The 22,297-nt window shown below is 32.5% G+C and overlaps 3 protein-coding genes and 1 long non-coding RNA gene across 5 annotated transcripts; 2 read left to right on the plus strand and 2 right to left on the minus strand.

Annotated features, from left to right (window-relative positions):
• Positions 1 to 4,034: 4,034 nt before the first annotated feature.
• Positions 4,035 to 8,810, minus strand: LOC115962167. Of its 2 annotated transcripts, none has more exons than XR_004085361.1 (4): positions 8,735 to 8,810; positions 8,155 to 8,330; positions 7,157 to 7,229; positions 4,035 to 4,247 (listed from the first exon to the last, which is right to left on the minus strand). It is a non-coding gene; the product is annotated as an uncharacterized LOC115962167 (long non-coding RNA). The 2 variants fall into 2 exon arrangements; XR_004085360.1 differs by having other exon boundaries at positions 8,155 to 8,335; positions 8,735 to 8,805.
• Positions 8,811 to 9,916: 1,106 nt separating this feature from the next.
• On the plus strand, positions 9,917 to 11,709 carry LOC115958849 (25.3 kDa vesicle transport protein). Its single transcript, XM_031077101.1, has 5 exons — positions 9,917 to 10,134; positions 10,530 to 10,690; positions 10,871 to 11,014; positions 11,104 to 11,171; positions 11,282 to 11,709. Exons 1-5 carry the CDS (start codon positions 9,944 to 9,946, stop codon positions 11,381 to 11,383), a joined length of 666 nt encoding a protein of 221 aa, XP_030932961.1. The 5' UTR covers positions 9,917 to 9,943; the 3' UTR covers positions 11,384 to 11,709.
• Positions 11,710 to 12,757: 1,048 nt separating this feature from the next.
• LOC115959012 (transcription factor LAF1) lies at positions 12,758 to 16,192 on the minus strand. The gene is made up of 3 exons (XM_031077307.1): positions 16,057 to 16,192; positions 14,496 to 14,625; positions 12,758 to 13,361 (listed from the first exon to the last, which is right to left on the minus strand). The coding sequence occupies exons 1-3, from the start codon at positions 16,190 to 16,192 to the stop codon at positions 12,758 to 12,760; spliced, it is 870 nt and encodes a 289-aa protein (XP_030933167.1).
• Positions 16,193 to 18,626: 2,434 nt separating this feature from the next.
• On the plus strand, positions 18,627 to 20,028 carry LOC115961270. Its single transcript, XM_031080275.1, has 2 exons — positions 18,627 to 18,682; positions 19,471 to 20,028. Exons 1-2 carry the CDS (start codon positions 18,627 to 18,629, stop codon positions 20,003 to 20,005), a joined length of 591 nt encoding a protein of 196 aa, XP_030936135.1. The 3' UTR covers positions 20,006 to 20,028.
• Positions 20,029 to 22,297: the final 2,269 nt, after the last annotated feature.

Genomic DNA, 22,297 nt, shown 5'->3' on the forward strand with positions numbered 1-22,297 from the left:
AAGCCACGGGATCCGTGACCGTTGTGCCCAGTAAACTTCCTGCTTTAGCAGCAAATCATCCAGCTGTTTACTAACACTCAAATATTCGGCCTTTGCTTCTTCAGTCACTACTTCAGCACTATTTAATACCTCCAGTTGGTTTTGGAGAGTTTTAATTGCTACATCATTCGGCTCTGACTTTGAAGATCCCCAAGCTTGCAACTCCTCACCACAGAACTTAATCTTCTCCTTTATTGAAGCTAGGCCCGACACCCCCCCTCCCACCATCTCCCAAGCATCTTTAACCACTCCGCCACAATCCTCCCACAGTAACCAATTTTCTTCAAATTTAAACCCCTTTTTAAATTTTTTCTGAAACCTTTGAACACTCTTCACATGCACCAAAATTGGCAAATGATCCGATGCATGGGGTGGAAGATGAGAAACTGTAGATATCGGAAATTTTTCCCGCCACTCCATAGTTGCCACAGCTCTATCAAGTCTTAATTTGGTATTAGCTACACCAGGCCTCTTATTAGACCACGTGTAGGTATACCCTCTGTATCCCAAATCCTCCAAAGAACAAGAATCTAACACAGTCCTGAAAGCATCAATCTCTGCTGAATTAGGAGGCCTTAAACTTAACTTCTCTGCACTATTTAGAATTGCATTGAAATCTCCTGCACAAAGCCATGCACCATTAACAAAACTCCTCAGATGTTCCAGTAAATGCCAAGATTTTTCTTTATTCTGAGCCTCAGGCCAACCATAAAAGCCAGTAAAAAACCAAACAAACCCATCCTCTTTAGTGACCTTCATTAGAATGTGATTAGGCGAATAATTAATCAGATCCATCCCAACTTCCTTCTTCCATAGTAAAGCCAATCCACCTCCTGCATTTGGTTGTTTAACTATGATTTTATTCTGAAATTGCAAGTCTCCATACAAATTATCAAACCCTTCCTTATCTAGACGTGTTTCCATAAGAAAACACACAGTGGGAGCTTGTTCCCTCACAAGTTTGCGAAGGCTTCGACCTGTCCAAGGGTTCCCAAGCCCTTGGAAGTTCCAGAATAACAACCTCATTGCTCCCGGCAAGGGTGGTCATCCACCCCCGCCGATCTCTCAAACACAAAAGCTTCCCCATTCTCTAATTTCCCCCTCTTAGCTCTTCCCTCATCTTCCTTCAAAATTTGGTTCCCATCAAATTCTACTATCATTGGCCTTTTTCCATTGGACGGTAGCAACATCTGTTGCAAACTCCCAAGCCCAAAGTCCATCCTTTGGAATCTAGTCCAAGATGACTTGGGCTTACTAGCCTTTAGCCCATCTGAAAATTGTTCACAGCCCATCTCCTCCGTACTCAAGCCCAACACTTTATTATCATGTGCTTTGCTCAACAGCCCACTAGGTAAGTCAGCCACTTTTTTTATCAATTCTTCCTTCAGCTCTATTACAGAATTGTGCACGTCAGCAGTGCTACTCACGAAACCTGCATGGGCGTGATTGCCTCCCTGGCCGTGCGGCATGATCCCTGAAAATCCGGAATGGACTTCATCCTCGTGTCTAGGGTTTCGACATTGTCCATCGTCCGCCGCCTCAGCTCTGCTATGCTGCAACGTTTCTTCACACCTGACCGGCTCTCCCTTCGACCTGTACCGACCAGCGCCGGAATTTTCACCACCCCCCTCTGGACTGTATTCAGCCGCCCCTGTCTTTCTATCAACCGGACTACTCCTTGCTCGACCTCCCATAGCTTTAAGAAAATCCCCATATTGGTAGTCGACCTTGCCTCCATTCTTCGTCGCCGCAAAGTGTTCTGCACAGTTCTTGACATCATGGCCAAGCAAGCCACAGTAATGGCAAAACAACGGCAACCGTTCATATTTAAACTTCACCCAATGTTTTACTCCCTCAAACCCTGCAATGAAGCTTCCTCTGCGAATGAGCTTCGAAATAGGTATTGAGTAAGGTTGTAGTTAAACTTTGTCCAAAAATTTATAGTAACTAGATGATGTTCCACGCGATACGCGAACAATTTTACAATTTCATTGGAAATCATTTTCATATATATTAAGACCTAAATATAATACTTTTTTTGTTGTATAATATTTATGTTTGCCCACAGTATTGTTGAATACTTTGAAACTTGATTTTCTTAATTCATATTTTATATTTAAAAAATTGTATAACACTATAACATATTATAATATTTACCGTTAAAAATAGATTTTATTTTTTAAATTGATTAAATGATTTTGAAATCTTTAGATAAGAATTTAAAGCATAAAATAAAATTTTATCAATATTTAATTGTCTTTAGTTAGGCTTTCGTATCCTTTTAAAAAAAGGCAGAAATTTCTTTGAAATTATCATCGATTTTTATTTTTATCACTATGGCTCATGCTACACAAAAGAGCAGTAAAGAAACCTAAAAATTATGAGTTTTAACATAGAATTAAAAAAAAAAAAAAAATAGCTAACTTCATAAATAATCAATTTGGAAATTTTCTTTTTCTTTTTCTTTAGTTCTAAAACAAAATACATTTATGACTTTCTCAAACCAAATCCCAAACATTCAAAGACTCAAAGCAAATCACAACCTTTTCAAAATCCATAATGTCCTTCTATAACATCAAAACCGTAAGCTACCATCACAAAATAAAAACCCAAGCCCCTTTCCTTAGTCAAAGCCTACTTATACGGATTAAGTATGATCAAATGGTACTACAATGTTGGAATTATGTAGGTGTGGTTGAAAGGTTGAAGGTAAATGATATCATTTTTTGTTTTAGTGTATTTAAGATGAGATGACATGAAGCCAAGGGCTGTGGGCATGTGTATACAAGGGAGTAGAAGATAGAAGGGTAAATGAAAATGCAAAGAGTTTTTTGTGTGAGAGAGAAAAAGTAAAAGTCTTGAAACGTTGAACCAAATAAAACAAATAGTAGTCTTAAAATATTAAATAAAAAATGTAACAAAAATTAGTCTTGAAACATTCAAAAACTCAAAGCGAATCACAACCTTCACAAAATCCACAATGTCATTCTATAACATCAAAACCGTAAGCTACCGTCACTAAATAAAAACCCAAGCCCCTTTCCTTAGTCAAAGCCTACTTATACGGGTTAGGATCAAATGGTATTGCAATGTTGGAATTATGTAGGTGTCGTTAAAAGGTTGAAGGTAAATGATATCGTTTTTTGTTTTAGTGTATTTGAAATGAGATGACATGAAGCCAAGAGCTCTAGGCATGTGTATATAAAGGAGTAGAAGATAGAAGAGTAAATGGAAATGCAAAGAGTTTCTGTGTGTGTGAGAGAGAGGAAAATTCTTGAAACATTGAATCAAATGAAACAAATATTAGTCTTAAAATATTAAATAAAAAATGTAACAAAAATTAGTCACGAAACATTGAACCAAAAGAAATAAAGAATCCTTATTTCTAAATTTGTTCTTAACTCTAATGTTGCTTAAGAGTATTTCAATTCTTTTCATAGGGTGCGCTATACATGGTAGAACCTCATGCTTTCCTGCATGAGCTCTCTACTTTTATGTATACTAGTCTTTAACCCATACAATGCGTAGAAATTTTTTTCCTTTATTTATTTATTATTTTTTCCTTTTTTAAATTTTTATTTTTTAATTTTTTATTGGTAAATGTTTTCTTGACAAAGTCACAAAGCAACTTATATTGCATAGGCATTTTATTTTATTTTTTTGGGTTACTTTTCATCTTTAAATGTTCACCTAACAAAGAAAATAAACGGGAGAGAAGGAAGAAATAATGATAATGAAAAAAAAAATGCACACTAAAAAATACGAATAATTTTTACCTTTGACCTTACAAATAATAATAATAAATTTGATTAATCAAATGTATTATACTTTCTACAAAGGAAAAAAAGAAAAAAAGATGACTCATTTCACATCTCTTGTAAATTCCAAATGCTTATTAAAATTGCATGGCTTCAATATAGAAATCCAAATGTTCAAGGGTTCTACACGTTCATTTTGTCACATTTTTAACCCATGGTACTAACAAAAACAAAAAGTACCAGACATAGAATTTCATAAAGTTAAAAGATCACAAAAATAATACATATAGAATTTCATAGACTTGATAGAGTGTGTTATCCTTCGGATTAATACATATAGGTAGAAACAAAGACTTATATTTTTAACCCCAACCAACATTTCATGTGATTTGTGACAACTGTATAACTACCACTTGCCATTTGTCAATATTTATCTATAAGTTGATTCGGCTGAAAATACAAAACCATAATATTAGTTAGAATGCCACAAAGATGTAATGGTTTATAGGATATTAGAACTATGATTTGAGTCATTGGTGTTTCAGATACATTTTGATAGTAAAAACATAAAGTAAGCTTAGAACAAACAATCATCAATTGAAATCTACCAAGAAAGCCACTAAATATGTTTTTTTTTTTAGTGACTAACTAAAATATAATATGGGTTCTGCTAATAATAATATTCCTTGTAATCCTTAAAATATCATTTGTTGGAGTAATATCAAGACACATAAAATACTTCCAGGACTTATAAATGTGATTCAAACTCAAGATGATTTTTGCAATTTCTATGACACCTATAACAACTATTATTTTGTCTACCCTTTAATTTTTCTTTTTCTTTTTCTTTCTTTGACTTTCCTTTATTTCTCTTTTTTTTCATCTTTTGATTTTGGCAATTTTTGACTTTATTAATAATCAAAGACATGAAATTTGTGACCTTGGAATAAAATCATATAACCAATTGCTAAACAAAAATAAAGCTAGCAATGTCATCTTCATCTAACACATATATTAGGTAACTTTTTTTTTTTTTTTTTTTTTGAGAAACCATATATTAGGTAACTTTAATACAATGCTTTATCTATATTCTATATATTACTAAAAGTTGAAGCATAGCATTTAATGTTACAACGCTTAGGTTGAGCCACATCAGCTGCCATATCATTACCATTCTTTTTCTTGAATTTGTCTTACAATTTAAAATTAGTTTTCTTAAATTTAAAAATACTAATAAAAAGAAAATAATTCCCAACCCTTTGTGTTCCATAGTTACAATTTTAGATGGTACCCCTCTATATTCTACGGTTACAATTTTAAACAGCAACCCTTTGTATTTCATGGTTACAATCTCAAACAGCAACCCTTCAGCTTCCTAACGCCAGACTTTCACTTTCTAATCTATATATTACTAAAAGCTAAAGTGTAACATTTAATGTTGTTACGCTCAGGTTGAGCCACATTAACTGCCGTGTCATTACCATTCTTTTTCCTGAATTTGTCCTACAATATAACATTAGTTTTCTTAAATTTAAATATGCTAATAAAAAGAAAATAATTCTCAACCCTTTGTGTTTCACGGTTACAATTTTAGAAGACAACTTTTTGTGTTCTACAGTTACAATTTTAAACAGAAACCCTTTGTGTTCCACAGTTACAATCTCAAACGGCAACCCTTCAGCTTCCTAACATCAGACTTTGGCTTTCTAACTCCTTCATATCTTCCTCTCCTCACACTATATTAATACTAAAAGGATAGATGATTTAGTTTAGGTATCTCTAAATCCCAGTTGCTCTTGACCTCTATTCTCGTGGCTACCTGCATAATAGCTCAATGTAAGGATTAAATTAATAGTGTTGTTCTTTATTATTGTTGTTGTTGTTGTTGCTGTTGTTTTTTTTTTTTTTTTTTTTTTTTTTTTTAAAATAATTTTGTTACTACCTCTTTTGTGTTGTGGGTCATATATGAGTTTTTATGTATTTAGGTTGGGTATTTGTACTGATATATGATTGTTTGTTTCTATGTTTAAAATTGGTTTTTTTTTTTAAATGTTTGAGACGGTAACATTATTGGTTTATATTGTGTAATCTATGTGATAGAGTTTTAGCAGTATCCGTTTGATAGAGTTTTTTTTAAAAATTGAATGATAGAGTTTTAGTAGTATCTGTGCCTGCAGAAATTCAATTTGCTAAGGTATTTTAGTAGTTAGCAAATTGAATTATAGAGTTTAAAATTCAATACTATACTCAAAACATGATACTTCTCCTTTTTTCTTGATCTCCTCATTTAAGTGAATCACTCCTTCATCATTGAAATCGATTTAAAATTCCTTCTATTAGCTTTGATTGTACTCTTAGCAATATCATAAAAGACTGTTTTTTTATATAATTTTTTTATAGTAATTATTGTCATTTTTGTTGTAATTGAATCAAAATAAGATTATGCTAGATCTGCATAATTAGTAGTTGTTGCATCTTTATCATTATCACAAGTTTACGATAGAGATTACCCTCATCAATAGCTACTGCATCTTGACAAACCTTTTATTTATCTGATTGTACCACATGTATTTATATATTTATGGATTCTATTTGATTGTAAGATTTTTATGTCTTTTGATATAAATTAACTAACTAGTATGCTAACCAAACCGCTTGCTTCTTTAGTTTTTTAAGATGCTTGTTATGTTATTCTCTCAATTTTTTTACAACATGAATAACTTGCGATATTGAAGTAATTACTGAATATTTATATCAATAGTTATTTGTTAATAGGTGTTTGACAACTTTAGAATATGAAAAGTTTTAGGTTAAATGGGTAACAACTTTAATTTTGTTAATTTTTGCTTTCTAAATTAATAATAGCGATTTATCATGTTAAATTGGTAGTTTATTTGTATAGTAATCAACTACAATGTTGTAACGTTATTTATTTTTTCTTTCTAATTTGTGAGGTTTAATTTAAATAATTTTGAATAAGTCCTCTAAAATCAAATTCAATACAAAATTTTTTTTGTTAGGTACTCTATATGGCTAAGGGGAGCTTGAAGATAATATAAGTTTTGACCTCATATAATATACTTATATTGTGAGCTTCAGTTGCTTCAAGTAGTATTGTAGTAATTTAGATATGAAACTCTAAATGTATCACAAATAGTTAAGGATAACGGTATTTATTAATATTTGTCTTTTAATTTAAATGGTATTTTGCATAATTGCTTTGCATTCATTAGATTTCATTTTCAGTAATTTTCCAGTGTATCATACGGATTAGCAACTAGTTATGTTAATAATGAAAATCTATACAGTGCTAACAAAGAATTATAAAAAAGATAAAGATAATTTAGTAGAAAACAAACCCAAAAGAGAAAGGACTTGAAGCAATATCACAGTCAGAGTAAATCTTTTCCTTTCACGTGTGGCTCAATTGACCTGAAATTTATCATAGTCAGAGTTAGTCTCTCTCTCCCACCCTCTAATTTCATAGTGATTATAAATTTAAGAAAACAATTATAATATATGAAGTACATTATTAATTACATAAAAAAAAAAAGGAAAATATAAAATAAATTGATACAAACCCAGAGGAGAAAGAAGCCAATGATTTGAAATATTATTGACCATGGCCAACTCTTAGGCAGTCAGGTAATGTAAGTACTATAGCGAGAATTATACGCATCATTTATTAAACTTTAAACTATGAACAATACAAAATGAATTTTAGAATAACATTATAATTTTATCAAACAATTTGCAAGTGTGTTACTAAAATGTAGTTATCATTACCACTAGAGCAATATTTCTAACGTAGAGACCATCAATTACATACAGTTGGGTTGATGTTTGGGTAGGAAATGCCAAAGAAGTTCTTGGAGGACTGTTGCTATTCATCTGATATTGTGGTGCAATACTATTTGCAATAAGTAAACACACCATCACATCGCTATGACAAAAAACTCTGTACATGTAATGTAATATTACCAATTGCATCATATTTGGTTGATAATTTATTCTATACACCATGTTGATATCTTCTAGCGCATTCATCCTTGAAAACTTATGTTCATATTCATTGTTCATAAATGAAAAAATCATTTAGATTTATCGTACTATGAGGCGGAAAAAATCAAATACAAACATCACATATTAAGGTGTAAAAGAGATTTCATCGAACATGTGGAGTGCAATAAAAATGAATATATTGAATACCAAAATTAACATATATAGAACAGTGCAAATTTTATCTGCTTTCAAAGAAACCCAAACATTCAAATCGGGTCCCATTTAGAAAAACCATAGGCACGATAGCAAGCAACAAAACATATATTGCAGGATTCGAATATTTATATTAGCTTACCAATGAAAGCTGTTGTTGCCCATTTCATTGTGGAATAACCCCATCATTAAAATTTGAGTCTGACGGTGGTGGGACACTAGCCTAATGGTGGCAGCGACCTTCAGATTTCTCTCTCTCTCTCTCTCTGTGCAAGGCCAAAAAACTTGCTGACCCTCGGATTTCACTCTCTTTAGTGACTGTTCTAGAAGGCATAATAAAAAATAAAATTATATTCTAAGCCAAGAATCAATATTTGTTCAGTGAAAGATCAAACAAAAATGTACAATAGAGTTTGAAATCATGGGATAAGTTGTATTTATAGGACAATAATTATTTTATTTTTGGAGGATTTGATAGTCACAAAATGGTTTAGATTGTAAGGGATGCTATTGGTTCTTGACCAAAGAGAACGGCTTTGTTCAATTTCTGAAGAGGCTAATTTTGGGTTTTCCTTTTCCCCTGATTGTTGGTTCAGAACGAAACGTGCGAACGGTAAGTAAGTGGCTGAACAGATGGGTTTATCCTTGAGGTGGCAGAAAATAGCTAAATTACACAACAGAAAGAGTATATGAAAGAGGAAAATTAAGAACACTATGCTGACCTTGTGAATATGATATTTGCAAAGAAAAAACGAAACAAAGCGGAATAGCAGATATCAGTTTAGAGTGAACATTGAAAGGAGGAAGGGAAGGGTTTTTTTTTTTTTTTTGCGTTGATGATGTGTCATAGTGAGACATGAGATCACTTGAAAAAGAGTAATGTCTTCCAAAACTTTTTTTAATTTCAAAAAACGATGTCGTTCCATGCCTGGGAAACATATGACCTTCAAAGTAAGGAACAACAACAATCTCTCTCCAAGCAAGAGATTTCATATAGAGTAGATTCGGCTTGACATGACTATTCAGGCCTAATGGAAGCCAGAGATCAAAGGTGGTCATCGGTGGTGGAAGGTGTTCTTATAGCATCCAATTGTGGAGGCAAAAATTTAGGAATTTAATACCACAAAAAAGTTACTTTACAATCTCCTTTTACAAAATACCAAATATCAGTGATTTTATTTTACCATTTAACGTAATAAAATAATATATTTAGTACAATAAATAACAAATATCATCACTAACACAATAAAATAATATATTTTTTAATAAAAAATGGTTTTTTTTAACCTTCTTAGCTACAGTGCAGCTATTTTTGGTTGTGCGCTGTAATGCAACAGCCAAATGATATGACTATAACTCCATCAATGCACTAGCTTTTTGTGCCACTTCTGTTATATCTAGTTGCTAAATTTAGCATTTTAACTATATACCTCCACCAATACAAATGCTCTAGGCTGGTACGTAAGAGATTTGGCACAACAAGGTAAGAGTTCTTAGGTGGATTTGAAAAAAAAAATTGTGGTAATATATGTTTTGGTCTTAGGCTGCAAATTTTATGATCATGTAAAAATTTATTTAATCAAATGCATTTGGGTTAATTATTTTGCTGCAACTTGATTCCCACTAAGAAAAAAAAAGTCATACCAAAGCAAGCTTAAGTTACATGCATTATACTTAATGTGGATATTGGAAAGAAAAGATGGAAAAGAAACAAGAAAGGAAATGAATCTTTAAAACTTTTGCTACCCCCTCAACATATACACTGCTTTTCTCCTCTGGAATTGATTTCTATTGCACACCCAAGGAATAACTTCAGCTCCAAGTCTCTTACTTCCTTTCCCCGTTTGTCCTATAAAAGACATTTCCTTTTAAGTCCAAATCAATCCTAACCTCATTACCTTAAAGGAGAACTGATTAATATTTCTTGGTAAATGGTTAAGCTAACGATAGTTGGAAGAGTTAGCGATGGGTTGCCTCTTGCACAAGGACCTAGGTATACGATTGAGGAAAATAACAACTTCTTATTTTACAAGCAAAAAGCAGAGTTCATACTCAAAGAAATCTCCAAAGGAGCCTTGGCACATTCCAAGATGACCATTCACATTGATCATCACTGCTTCAAGTATATATCCTTTATTTCCTTTTGTTACTTGTCTATTTTATTTTCCATAGAACGATTATGCACTATGTTTCACATAATATCACATTAGATATTTCATGAAAAATGTGATTTGTTATTATTATTTTTAATTATAATTACTAGCAATATTTCCGATTTTTTTGGACATCTAATTCATGTGCCAAGTGCCATAATAGAAATACTGGGGTTCAAAGTTTTTGATTGAAATCATGATATTAATTCCATCATATCCTCTCTCTTTTTTTCTTTTTCTTTTTGGGTTTTAATAGCAATATAAACAAAACTAAAGAAGTTGATCATGGTGTAAAACATTCATCATCATAATGAAGGGATGATGGTATTTATCTATTTTACTTAATGTTTTGACATTAAGCTAGCCACTTGGTCGACAATGGAATCATCTTCATCACATTGTGCGATTCTTCATATCCAAGAAAACTAGCTTTCCATTATCTACAAGATTTGCAAAAGGAGTTTGAGAAGTTTGATAATAGACTCGTAGAGAAAATCACCAGACCATACAGCTTTGTGAAGTTTGGTAATTTCTATTTACTACAACAAGTTGATATTGATGTGTAGCACTCGAATTATAGAACAAGAAGAACATGATATATTTTATACACTAATTCCCACGCCGGATATTTATAATCTTCTGTGGTTTATGCTCTTATCAATATTTTTTTTTCTGGAAACTATATTGCTGAAATTTAATTCTCAGATAGCATTATTGGGAATATCAGAAGACAATACACAGATACAAGAACGCAGGCCAACCTATCAAAGCTTAATGCTAATAGGAAACAAGATGTAGAAATTGTTACTAAACACATATCTGAAATTTTAGAACGAAGGCAAAATGCTGGTGAAGTTCATGTTCTTTTTTTTTTTCACATCAATTTGTTAATAATGAATAAACACATAAATCATGTATTATTCTTCTTCTCTTGGCAGAAATATCGGATCGAATATTTGTGACACCTCAAACTGTGTCCTCAATATGGAGCTCCCCACGCCTGGAGGCATGCAAAATTTTTCTACTCTTTTCTATCATATTCTCATTTCTCATCACCACCCAAATAAAGCATAGTTTTAAGTTTTTGTAATATTTTCAATTTATTTTTCTTCACAGGTAATTGCCCTGAAGTGGACGCCTATCACAACAATTGTCGTAGTTGCTGTTGTTCTTTTATGGGCTAGCTTAGTACTCACAGACCACATCATAATTTCGTGAAATGTATGAGTTTGCGCAAGTCATGATTTAGTCCTTTTCTCGTTCCGCACAAATATAAATTTGAAAGATGTGACTTTGTTCTAGTCATTGTAATTAGAATAATCCGATTGGCCTAATGATCAATCAAGCATATGGACACATTATTATGTAATCAATTGCCTAATGAGGGGAGGGTGTATATAGTTCACAAACCCTTCAATTGTTATTCATTTTTATGTTTGACGGTGTATTAGTAAGCCCCAGCTGGATGAGGCAGGTAAAGCTAGGCTCTTTTGTTTACAACCCTATGCTTTGTAGAACGACAATGGTGCTGGTGTAAAATGTTCTATGATTTGAATTCTTTGTAAAGTCAATGGAACCAGAACCTTTTTTAGGTGAAAATTTTATCTATTAAAGTCATGTTGCTATATAATATAGAAGATACAGCTGGCCCAACAATTAAGTTTAAAAAACATTATCATAAACCCAATACAGATGTTGAATAAAGAATGGGGAACTGTAAGATTCTCACACGTTGATCTTATTTAGTTTTGTTATGTGATTTTGATAGTTTTGGGATGCATACAGAAGCAATTAGCAATAAAAGAAGAATGGCTTCAAATGGTTCCCAAAATGAATGACCAATCATCCATTTGGCATAATCTACCACAACATGCCATTTTATGTGGAGAGCTTTTGTCTTGCCAATTATATACACATACAAGTTATTCATCAAAAGAAATATATATATATACACATATAAGTTAGTCTTGAAACAGATTCTTGATTTTTAGTCGCAAGCACTCTAAGAATGGTTAGGGTCATTGTAAAAGCAACCTAATTTGTAGCAAATGCCTCCCTTCCTAACCTTCAAATGTAACTTTTAACTTCTTTTAAAAATATCACCACAGTTGCACTTTACAAAGGTATATGTATGATAACAAGTTTGATGGGATAAGTAATTGACAATACAATCTGTTAGTCATTTGAAGTCAAAATTCCTTGGATTTAATTTCGGATCCAAGAACAAGCTTTCAGGTAACTATTGTGTGAATGATAAGCAATTAGACACATAATAGAAGAGAATCCCCACATCAAGGACCACTTTTACACTTTCTGAATCATATTAATTCAGGAGTCCAAGCAACACAAGAAGATCACAAATTGCAAGGCACTGTATTTGAAACAAATGAATAAGGGTGTCCCCAAAAGCAACTACATGGAAGAATAACCACTAATTAAACTTATCTGGTTTTTAATGACCTATTTTATGGTCAAAGAAGCTATTAATTTCAGATAAATTGTATAGTGGCCCTTTATTAGTATCAATATTATTACAATAAGAGTAATTAGAAGTTATTCTTCCTCAGTTGCCCAGAAAGTTGCCCTTAGTGCTCAGATATACATTACACCATTATTCATGTTGAAATCACTACATGCATCACCCCCAGAGATGAAATCAACAAACCCATTTCCTGAAATCTGATCCTCAAACTTATATTGTAAATTGAACGTCTCAGTAGTGGCTGAGCCATGGCTTAGCCCATTGTGAAATTCACCACTATATGTTCCTTCATTGGATGAAAAAACTTGCATGGGAGAGTATTGGAAGTTTGAATTTTGAGAAAATGCATCTCTACCAATTAGTCCCTCAGCAGAATTTGCAAAGCTCTCACCTTGAACATGATCTAAGGAAAGCCACTCGGCAAATAAAAGCTTTGGTAAGGGGCTACAGTTAGCCTCTTTAGGTGACTGATAAGCATTTGTTGTTGATTTTTCCATGTGTTCAAGTGAATTACAAATATTTGGAATTCCAGTTCTGGGATTTTTGGGAGAGTTTGAAGAATCCACAGTATCTGAGCTTGAACTAGTATACTGTGTTTTGGTATGAGCTTCCATTTCTTCAGCTCTGGCCACTTTCTTCTTCAAATAAGAATGCCAGTAGTTCTTAATCTCATTATCTGTTCTTCCAGGCAAATGCTGTGCTATCTGAGACCACCTGCTCAATGACAAACGGTATTACCTTTATCATTGTTGTTTATAACAAAAAATAGTTCTTGTATACTACTATATATTCTTAATTACCGGGTTACCTATAAAACAAAAATGTACTATGATATGCCTAAAGGCTAAAATAAGTTAATCATAGAGCTAGGTCAAATAAAGACTCGTAAAAAAAAAAAAAAAGAGAGAGAGAGAGAGAGAGAGAGATTTAATCCCTCATATAATCTCCTTAATTCAAGTCATCCCAAAGAATAAGATTACTTGATTGACAAGTAAGAGCTTCAATTGGAGGAAGATTTCTAATAGACATCTAATTAGAGGTCTTCTTCAACCTTATAAAAAGAGAGTTCTACACCATCAACAAAGGTGAGCTCATATTGAAATAAAAATAACTCTTGCTCTTCAAGTTTTTCAAAAAATAGAGCGACCCTCTCTAACTTAAGCCTGTGCCCTCCGATAATCTCTAACTTGGTTTGCAGTGGTACAATTACTAAGCATCGTTATAGGATAAAACTATTAGGTTTACTTTCTTATTCCATTCATCATCAAGACTTCCCCACACAAAACTCTTACATTACATGTGCTAACCTTAGTCATCACTTTCTCCCTACCTACTAATTAAAATATAAAAATTATTGCACCATTTTTACTTTTAACAATTATACTTCCACTTAGCCCAATAGATTCAACCTAGTGGGCAAGGGTTTTTTGTTTTTGTTTTTATTTTTTGGTTTTTCATAAGCCATAAGTGAGTTTGACTCCAACAACAGAGAGAGAGAGAGAGAGAGAGAGAGAGAAGGGAGGATTCAAATTAAAGATCTCAGCTTCATAAAACATCATCATGAGACAATTGTGCCACCCTTGAGAATAGTGAGCAAATTGCATTGCTTGCATGATTGTCATGATCACAAAGATTATAACCTCACAGTTGATTGGTGTATTGAGATGACTTGCAAGTATCTGTCTTGATGGCTACTTATAATTTTATATTAACGTCATGAACTGAGAAGTGCCCATGTTTTTAGCTTTGAATATAGAATTGTAGAATGTTATTCTGGAATTTTTAATCACTAATTAGCAAAGCTAAATTAAAAAATAAAACAAAAGTAAGTGCACCCTTCTTTCTTACTTGTTGCCTAACATATGATGAAGGGTCAGAATTGTCTCCTCCTCTTGCTTGCTAAACATCCCTCGTTTCAATCCTGGTCTCAAGTAATTAATCCACCTTAATCTGCAGCTCTTTCCATTCCTCTGCAAGCCTGCAAGAAAAGTGTTACACTTAGTGATGAGGATGGGAGAAAAGTCAACTGATGAGGGTGTTTCAGTCAATTCAAGTAGAAGTCATATTCTGTCTATCAAAGAAAAAAAAAAAAGAGGTCATAATCAATCTCTTTCACTCGAACATTTCAGATTTCACCAGAAATACATTTGTTACTGACTTTTTTTGGGGGGGCTCGAAATTTTGCTACTGACTTAGGATAGCATCCTACTAACTCCGAACAATTAAGCGAGTAATTAACTATAATAAAAGTAAAAGTAAGAGTAAAAGTTATTATTAAGCAGCCAAAGGTCCAAAGTTATCTATATATATATAGAACTTTTCTAACACTATCACCATCAAGAAAAAAAATGAAAAACAAGTTAGACATTTTAGTATTTTACAGTATGCCACACAATTTACCGTACATCAGGACTCTGTAATTATATTGGTTATTTTTATATGCTTGGACAAGACTATAAAATGAGGTAGATGGCTGAATAAGAAAATAATCATCTGTCTTCATTCAGTAAGTCACTTGTATAATTAACTTTAGAATATAACAAATTCAACTTTATTTTTTGGTTAAAATAACAAATTCAACTTCATAGAAGTGGAAGTGTTTATTTGGGTTGGATCTCTCTCATTTCAAGTCAATGAAATTCAAGGCACATTTTTGCTATTAAAACAATGCCATAGAAAACAGGGAGGCTTATGAAAATATCCAAATATAGGTTTATTCAAGGTAGTTCTTCATAATCTTCTTTTGGATTAATTTTAATTATCCACTCTAGAGGTTATGAGCAAAATGCACTCTAAACAATAAAATTTTGAAATCACCATTTTAAATTAATATAAATGTACAATGTCCATCCATATATATCCAAGGACAAAACTTAGATACAGTACCTTAGGTGCTATTCTTTAGGTTCCTCTATTAAAATTCAGCCATATAGTTACTTAACTAAAAAATACACTTCCATCCCATAAGAAAAAATCTATATGATAGAATCTTAAAAAGGAAACTTAAATAAAAATAACACCTAAATACTGTACCTAAGTCTTACTCTATATCCAAAACATATTTCAAGATTAAAAATAAAAATATTAATGAACTGGTTGAATGTGTACTTCATATTAATAAAAACTATTATGTTGATTTTGATTCTTTAATATGCGTGCGCCTATCACCGAATCAATCCACTAATTTACTACTTTTAACTTTTGGATGATAAAGTGAACACTATAAGTTATAGTTTAGAGTTGACTATAAAAGGCAATAATTACAATGAACAAAGTAATTAAATGATCCCATAACCTCATGATAACTCAATTAATCCTTTATTTTACCATTAAGAATTTGTTAGTTAAGGTACCATGTACCGCAATGTACTTAAACATGATCATTGATAGAGGGGTATAGCAAACTCACCGGCGTTAATGGGGACGGAGCTCCAGCAGCCATGGCCATGTTTGAGGACATAGTTTCGGAGCCTTTGGTCTTCTTCAGGTGACCACAAGCCCTTCCTGTGCTTTGGCTTTGGCTCGTCTGATGACTTGCACCCCATTTTGCTTATTTACAGAAATCGAGCTTAGCAACAGCTTGAATGTCTAAGCTTGTATTTTTATCTATATGCCAGAGAGAGAGAGAGAGTGTGTGTGTGAAAGAATATATGTCTCTGATGAGGTTATATGTAAGAGAACAATGGGTAGCCGACCATGAAGACTTCGGTATTTAAATCAATGATTAGTTGAAGTCTGCTCTCCCTTTGAAAATAAGATGAATTAACAAAGCAACGAATTTTGTTTTTAAAGAATTTCAGTTTTTATTTATTTATTTATTTTTTATGCATAACATATAGAAAGTTTCAAGGTTTTAAAAATGTCAATGTTACATAATGGTTTAAACTAGCTAACCTGTAATTGCCTAATTTAGGAGATTCAACTCAGAGAAAGAATTGACCCGGATCATGTGGGTGATATGTGCCCCAAGAACATAGTATCATTGCATATAGGTCGGCAGGCTTTTTCTTTGTCAATTGAAGGACTAAAAATTATTGGTGGTAAGTTTACCTTGAAGGTCTTTGATATGTTAAGGTTCAAATACTCTAATTAGAGGGTGAAAGCTCAAATTATAGCCAATTAGTCGTGCCATTCCTCCCAAGGTCAATCACAAATAGTGCTATGTGACATTTTGATTTTTGACTACAATGAAACAGCGAAAGGAGTGAATAATTTGTTGAGGGAGTTTAAAAAAAAAATTATTTAGAGATGAAAAAGATGCTAGCATTAGCAGGAAAATAACTATTTCAAGGCTAAAAATTTTAAATATGGATTATGGTAAATATAATCTGAATTCTTCTATGGACACACATTCAACCACACACTTTAATATAACTTGCATATTTATTAACATACGATTGGATTACACCACTTACACATGGAGACCACTGTGGCACCACTTATGAAAATTAATTCAATCATTACTTGACATGTGTATTAGTTATGACAAAATGTGTGCAAGGGTGTATCTCTCTTGACTTGTTGATATAATCTCAACTAATATTTTGTCATATATACTCAAAACTCTACAAACTTTCATTAATGAGTTTAAACTATCAATTTTTTTTTTTTTTTTTTTTTTGGGTGTGTTTAAGACACTTTAAAATTTTTATAATTAGTTAATAATGTTAGGGTCATATTTTCTATATAATTGGCTAGTCCTTTGACAAAATATACTTTACTTGTAATTGGACAGATCTAAGTTGGGTTTAATGTATCAAGAGTATGTTATTCAAACATAGCAAGTGGTTTCATTAAAGACATGAAGTTTGATCCAAGAAACAAGTGAAGAAAAGCTGTTTAATTAAAGCTCGACACTAACTTGACACTAGCTACTATCGAGGATTAATGATGGAACTCAACACAAGCTCGACACAAGCTTGATTTATTGAGAATTATGATTTTAGAATTCTTAAATCTGAAATTCGGCTCATGATAACTTAAATGATTAGGGTTTCCCTCTCTACAACCCTAGTCATATATAAGACTTATTTTAAAAGTCATCAAGTACAGAAACAGAGACCCAAAACTCATATACTCTATGTGAAGTTACTGTGTTTGTACACCTCAAGGTTTTGTAAATTAATGCTTTTTGATATTTATCGTTTATGAAGTGAAGAACTTTGAAGCCAACAACAATCAATCAAGTTACTGGAGTTAGTCACGTACTGGGATCCCTGTAAAGGAGTTAGTCACAGATTGAAGATTTATGCAAAGCGAAGAAGTTCGCTACAAGATCAAGTTCAATTGGGTATTGAAGTAAATGTTCAAATGTAGGTTGGTATTTTGGGATAGGCTAGGGTAGTGATAAGATTTCTCATACTTATAACCACTTGATTATTGATTAATGAATTCTTGAAAATGAAGACCTGAAATTCACCCGGTGGGGTTTTTGCTTTGCGAAAAGTTTTCCTCATTCGTTAACAAATCACCGTGTTATCTATTTTCCGCTGCATATTAGTTATTTAGTAATTTGTTGGTGTCTCCATGATTTGCATGTAATTTAACCTAACTAATTAACTTAGCTAATTGAATTAATTAATCAGGGTCAATCTATTTTAATCCAACAAATAATTTGGTAGTTGGAGAGGTAATTTGAATCTTAAACATCTTTATTAAAATACTGAAAGATGCTAATTAAGTTACAACACTCTCACGTCTCCACAAATAAAACATTCATTCGAAAATTTTCTAAAATTTTAGTTATAAATGAACATATTCATTTGAATAGGCTTTATTAGTTATGATGAAAGTATTCAGACCATTTTTTCTTCCAATTGTGTTGCAACTTAGAAAACTTTAATGGTCCATTTAAGGAAACCAATGTAAATGTAAGTCCTACTAGATGAAGATGGGCCATTGTGTTTCGCAGTAAAGTTGGACGTCAACCAAAGAAACAATAAGATTGATAAACTAAGCACGACGATTTTTTTGGTTGTCATGCCTGACATCATGTACTCCGGCGATACTAGCAAAGCTAAAGAATCTGCAACCCTGTCTTGCTGGATTGTATCTCTTGGTTGACCCTACTAATTTAAGGCATAAAAAATGTGATTGTCAGAAGAACCCTTCTATCTTTCCTCAACAAAAAAAGAAAAAAGAACCCTTCTACGTTTTATAGAGCCACAAATTTATCAGAAAATTTATATTTTTTAATCTAAAAGACTTGCCACAAACTTACATACCTATAACTAAATGAAGGGAATAAAAAATTAATTAAAAAAAGAAAAAGAAAAAAGAACTTGTTTGAGTAGCTGTCCTTTTTTAGTGTTAGATTGGAACCAAACAAGGTTACAAATATTGAAAATTTTTAGTATATTTTGGAATCATTGGGCGGCATCCATACCTTGGTTGTGTTTTATTGTGATAATTTATATTTGGTGAAAAGCACATTTTAGTCTCTACATTTTCAGGCTATTCTCATTTTAGTCCCTACATTTTATTTTTACCGCTTTTAGTCCCTATCCTGAAAAACGTTTTTCGTTTTGGTTCCTACTGTTACATCAAAAATGGAGAAAACTGATGTGGCAAATGGCAAGAATAAATAATATTAAATTAATGTCTACGTGGCCTAAATTAATAATAAAAAATGCCACGTCAGCCTTTAAATTAAAAAAAATTAATTTATTAATTTTAACTAATTAAAAAAAATTAAAAACAGAATTAAAAACTAAAAATCATAGGAATTGAGATCTAAGTATATCTTGAACAAGAACAACAAGAACATAATCCCATATCCAAGAACACAAACCCAGAAATTTAAAAAATAAATAAATAAACCCAGAAACTACCTCAAATCTCCACAACGGTCCTACTTTGCCAAACCCTTCCACCCTTTCCCTCACAATCACCTCAGACACCTTCAACTCTACCTCGTCATCCTCTGCCTTATCATCGATTTCGCTCACCAACTCCTCTTATCTGCCGAATCCGACCCACTCGTCAAAGGCCACACCCTCGACCATCGCTTCACTTCCCTCCAATCCGCCGCCGTCCTCTTCCTCTTCCTCCTCCTCTCCGTCTCCCTCTTCCTCTCCAACTCCCCTTCCTCCCTCCTCCCTCTCCTTCCCGATCTCTTCTTCGCACTCAGCTCAACCGTTTTCTTCTTGCAATACTCCGTCTCCTCCACCGTCGCCACTGTCCAGACCTCTGATCTCCAAGCCAACTGCAACACCATCTCCACGCGAATCTTTGCTCTCATCTCTCTCCTTTGTCTAATCCTCACTTGCCAGCCCAGGCTCTTTGTTGCCGATGTGGGACTCGGGGCTGCTTTCTGCTTGCAAGGCCTTTGGGTTTTGCAAACTGGGTTGTCTCTCTAGTAGTGTAAGTGCGAGCTCGAGGACTCGAGGTTGCAAGCTGTGGCTATTATGGATCTGGTTGTCTCTTTTTTTTCTTTTTTTTTTTCTTTTATAATTTATGGGTTTGTGTTCTTGAATCTAGGTTTGTATTCTTGTTGTTTTTGTTCAAGACATACTTAGATCTCAATTCCTATGATTTTTAGTTTTTAATTCTGTTTTTAATTTTTTCTAATTAGTTAAAATTAATAAATTAATTTATTTTAATTAAGGCTGACGTGGCATTTTTTATTATTAATTTAGACTATGTGGACATTAATTTAATATTATTTATTCCTGTCATTTTGCCACATCAGCTTTCTTCGTTTCTGATGTAACAACAAAGACCAAAACGGGAAGTGTTTTTCAGGATAGGAACTAAAAGCGGTAAAAATAAAATATAAGGACTAAAATGGGAATAGCCTGAAAAAGTAGGGACTAAAATGTGCTTTTCACCTTTATATTTTAATATTTTATTTATGATTTTCAAATCTATTTTTCAGATTTTCATTGTTAAAATGGAGATTTTATTCTTTATATTTTTAAAATTTTCATTTTCCTTAAATTATATGAGATATTTATGTAATCACTTATATTGCATTAATATTTACAAGAAATTTTCTAATATTTACAAGAAATTTTCTATTTTCAATGGGATGGGCAAATATTTTGGATATCTATATTTTTATAAACAAAACTCAATTTCTTTTCATGGTGAAAATTCAAATTATCCTCCTTTTATTGTAAGCAAAAAAAAAAAAAAATATATATATATATATATATATATATTTATCCCTTGTCAAATAATTTATTAGGTGGTTAAAACTCATTGATTAAATTTATTGTTACATCAATTTGTAAACTTTCTTTTTCTAGAGAGTTTCAACTTATGATGTCCACTCCTGATGATGACTCTTTATTATCAGAATAAGATATATATCAATCAATTTTTGGTATATGTGGAGATTAAACCCCAGATCTTTTATTCAATTATCATAGACTTTACTAGTTGAGCAAACTGGAATCCACAATTTATAAACTTTATTAAGGTGTAATTGTTACAATGTAACTAAGTTGGCCCAACTAAAGCTCACAATGTTGCAAGGCCATTTAAAAATTCAACTACCGCACACCTTTGGTGTGATGGTCACTTCATAAGTATAAGTATTTGTGAGGTATAAGGGGCAAGGGCCAGGATTCAAGTCTCCAAAAGAGAGCTTCACACATATATATACTTAGATTAGGCTTTAGTAGAATTTCTATCTTGTATAAATAAAAAATAAATAAATAAAAATCCAACTCAACTTCCACCTCATCCATTTATAACAGAATTAAAATAAATAAATAAATATATATATATATATATATATATATATATATGTATGTATATATCTATCGGCCTTCATTAATCCTTTCTCTCTTGTGCGCACGCGCAAAGTTACAAGGCCATATTTTTCCCTTTGTTTTCTCATCATCTAAACAAATCCAAATCTCATGAACTTCACAATTAAACACTACCTGAGCTGCTCTCTCGATAAGATAATTAATGCATTTTTGTTCGAGCATAAAGTTGTCCTCATCACCCACTATTTCCTTAAAATAATAAATAAATAAATAAGAAGCCACTAATATATGATATATCCACCAATTAACATTTTCAAATTCGTTGGGAAAAAAAAAAGGCGCGACTCTATTGATTTCTACAGTGCATTGTAGCCTAAATCGATTTGACATGACTTAGAATGAGTGATAGGAACGCAGTCAAGGCGGGAAAGATGGTCTAAATTGAACCACCCAACCCTAAAACTTACCCACCCAAATCTTTTCTCGGTTCTAGAAGATCCAAAACCTTAAGATCGACTCCTTTCCAACAACCCAAAGTTGAAGAGAAACACTCTATTGATGTCAATTCCACAAGACTTTGCTGATGTTACTTCACAAGAGAGATGAAGCTGAGGGAGGTTATGGTCCTTGATGGTTTCGTATAGAGAGAGAGAGATTTTTTAGGTTTCATTAGTAATAGAGATAAGGTGGAAGTTGAGTTGGATTTTTAATTAATAAAGCTACGATCACAACATATTCTCAATAATTTCACAATAGTTCTGGTAGCTAATTATTAATAGTAGGTAAAAAAATGATATTAATGTGGGCCTAACTTAGATAGCCTAAACTTTGTGAAATTATTATAAAATTGTTGTGTAAGTAACACTACTCGTTTATAATTGACTTGGATGAGCTCTAATTGGGCCAACTAAGTTGCGTACTAGGAATTGAACT

The sequence above is a fragment of the Quercus lobata genome, chromosome 9, assembly GCF_001633185.2.
Source record: "Quercus lobata isolate SW786 chromosome 9, ValleyOak3.0 Primary Assembly, whole genome shotgun sequence".
Classification (NCBI taxonomy): domain Eukaryota; kingdom Viridiplantae; phylum Streptophyta; class Magnoliopsida; order Fagales; family Fagaceae; genus Quercus; species Quercus lobata.

Coding starts and splice junctions, on each gene's coding strand:
- LOC115961270 (XM_031080275.1), top strand. CDS start 18,627: ATGCCTGACATCATGTACTCCGGCGATACTAGCAAAGCTAAAGAATCT. Junction 18,683..19,470: donor GCTAAAGAATCTGCAACCCT/GTCTTGCTGGAT, acceptor AAATAAACCCAG/AAACTACCTCAAATCTCCAC.
- LOC115959012 (XM_031077307.1), bottom strand. CDS start 16,192: ATGGGGTGCAAGTCATCAGACGAGCCAAAGCCAAAGCACAGGAAGGGC. Junction 14,626..16,056: donor CTCCGTCCCCATTAACGCCG/GTGAGTTTGCTA, acceptor CTTTTCTTGCAG/GCTTGCAGAGGAATGGAAAG. Junction 13,362..14,495: donor CATCATATGTTAGGCAACAA/GTAAGAAAGAAG, acceptor GTCATTGAGCAG/GTGGTCTCAGATAGCACAGC.
- LOC115958849 (XM_031077101.1), top strand. CDS start 9,944: ATGGTTAAGCTAACGATAGTTGGAAGAGTTAGCGATGGGTTGCCTCTT. Junction 10,135..10,529: donor ATTGATCATCACTGCTTCAA/GTATATATCCTT, acceptor ACATTAAGCTAG/CCACTTGGTCGACAATGGAA. Junction 11,015..11,103: donor AGAACGAAGGCAAAATGCTG/GTGAAGTTCATG, acceptor TTCTCTTGGCAG/AAATATCGGATCGAATATTT.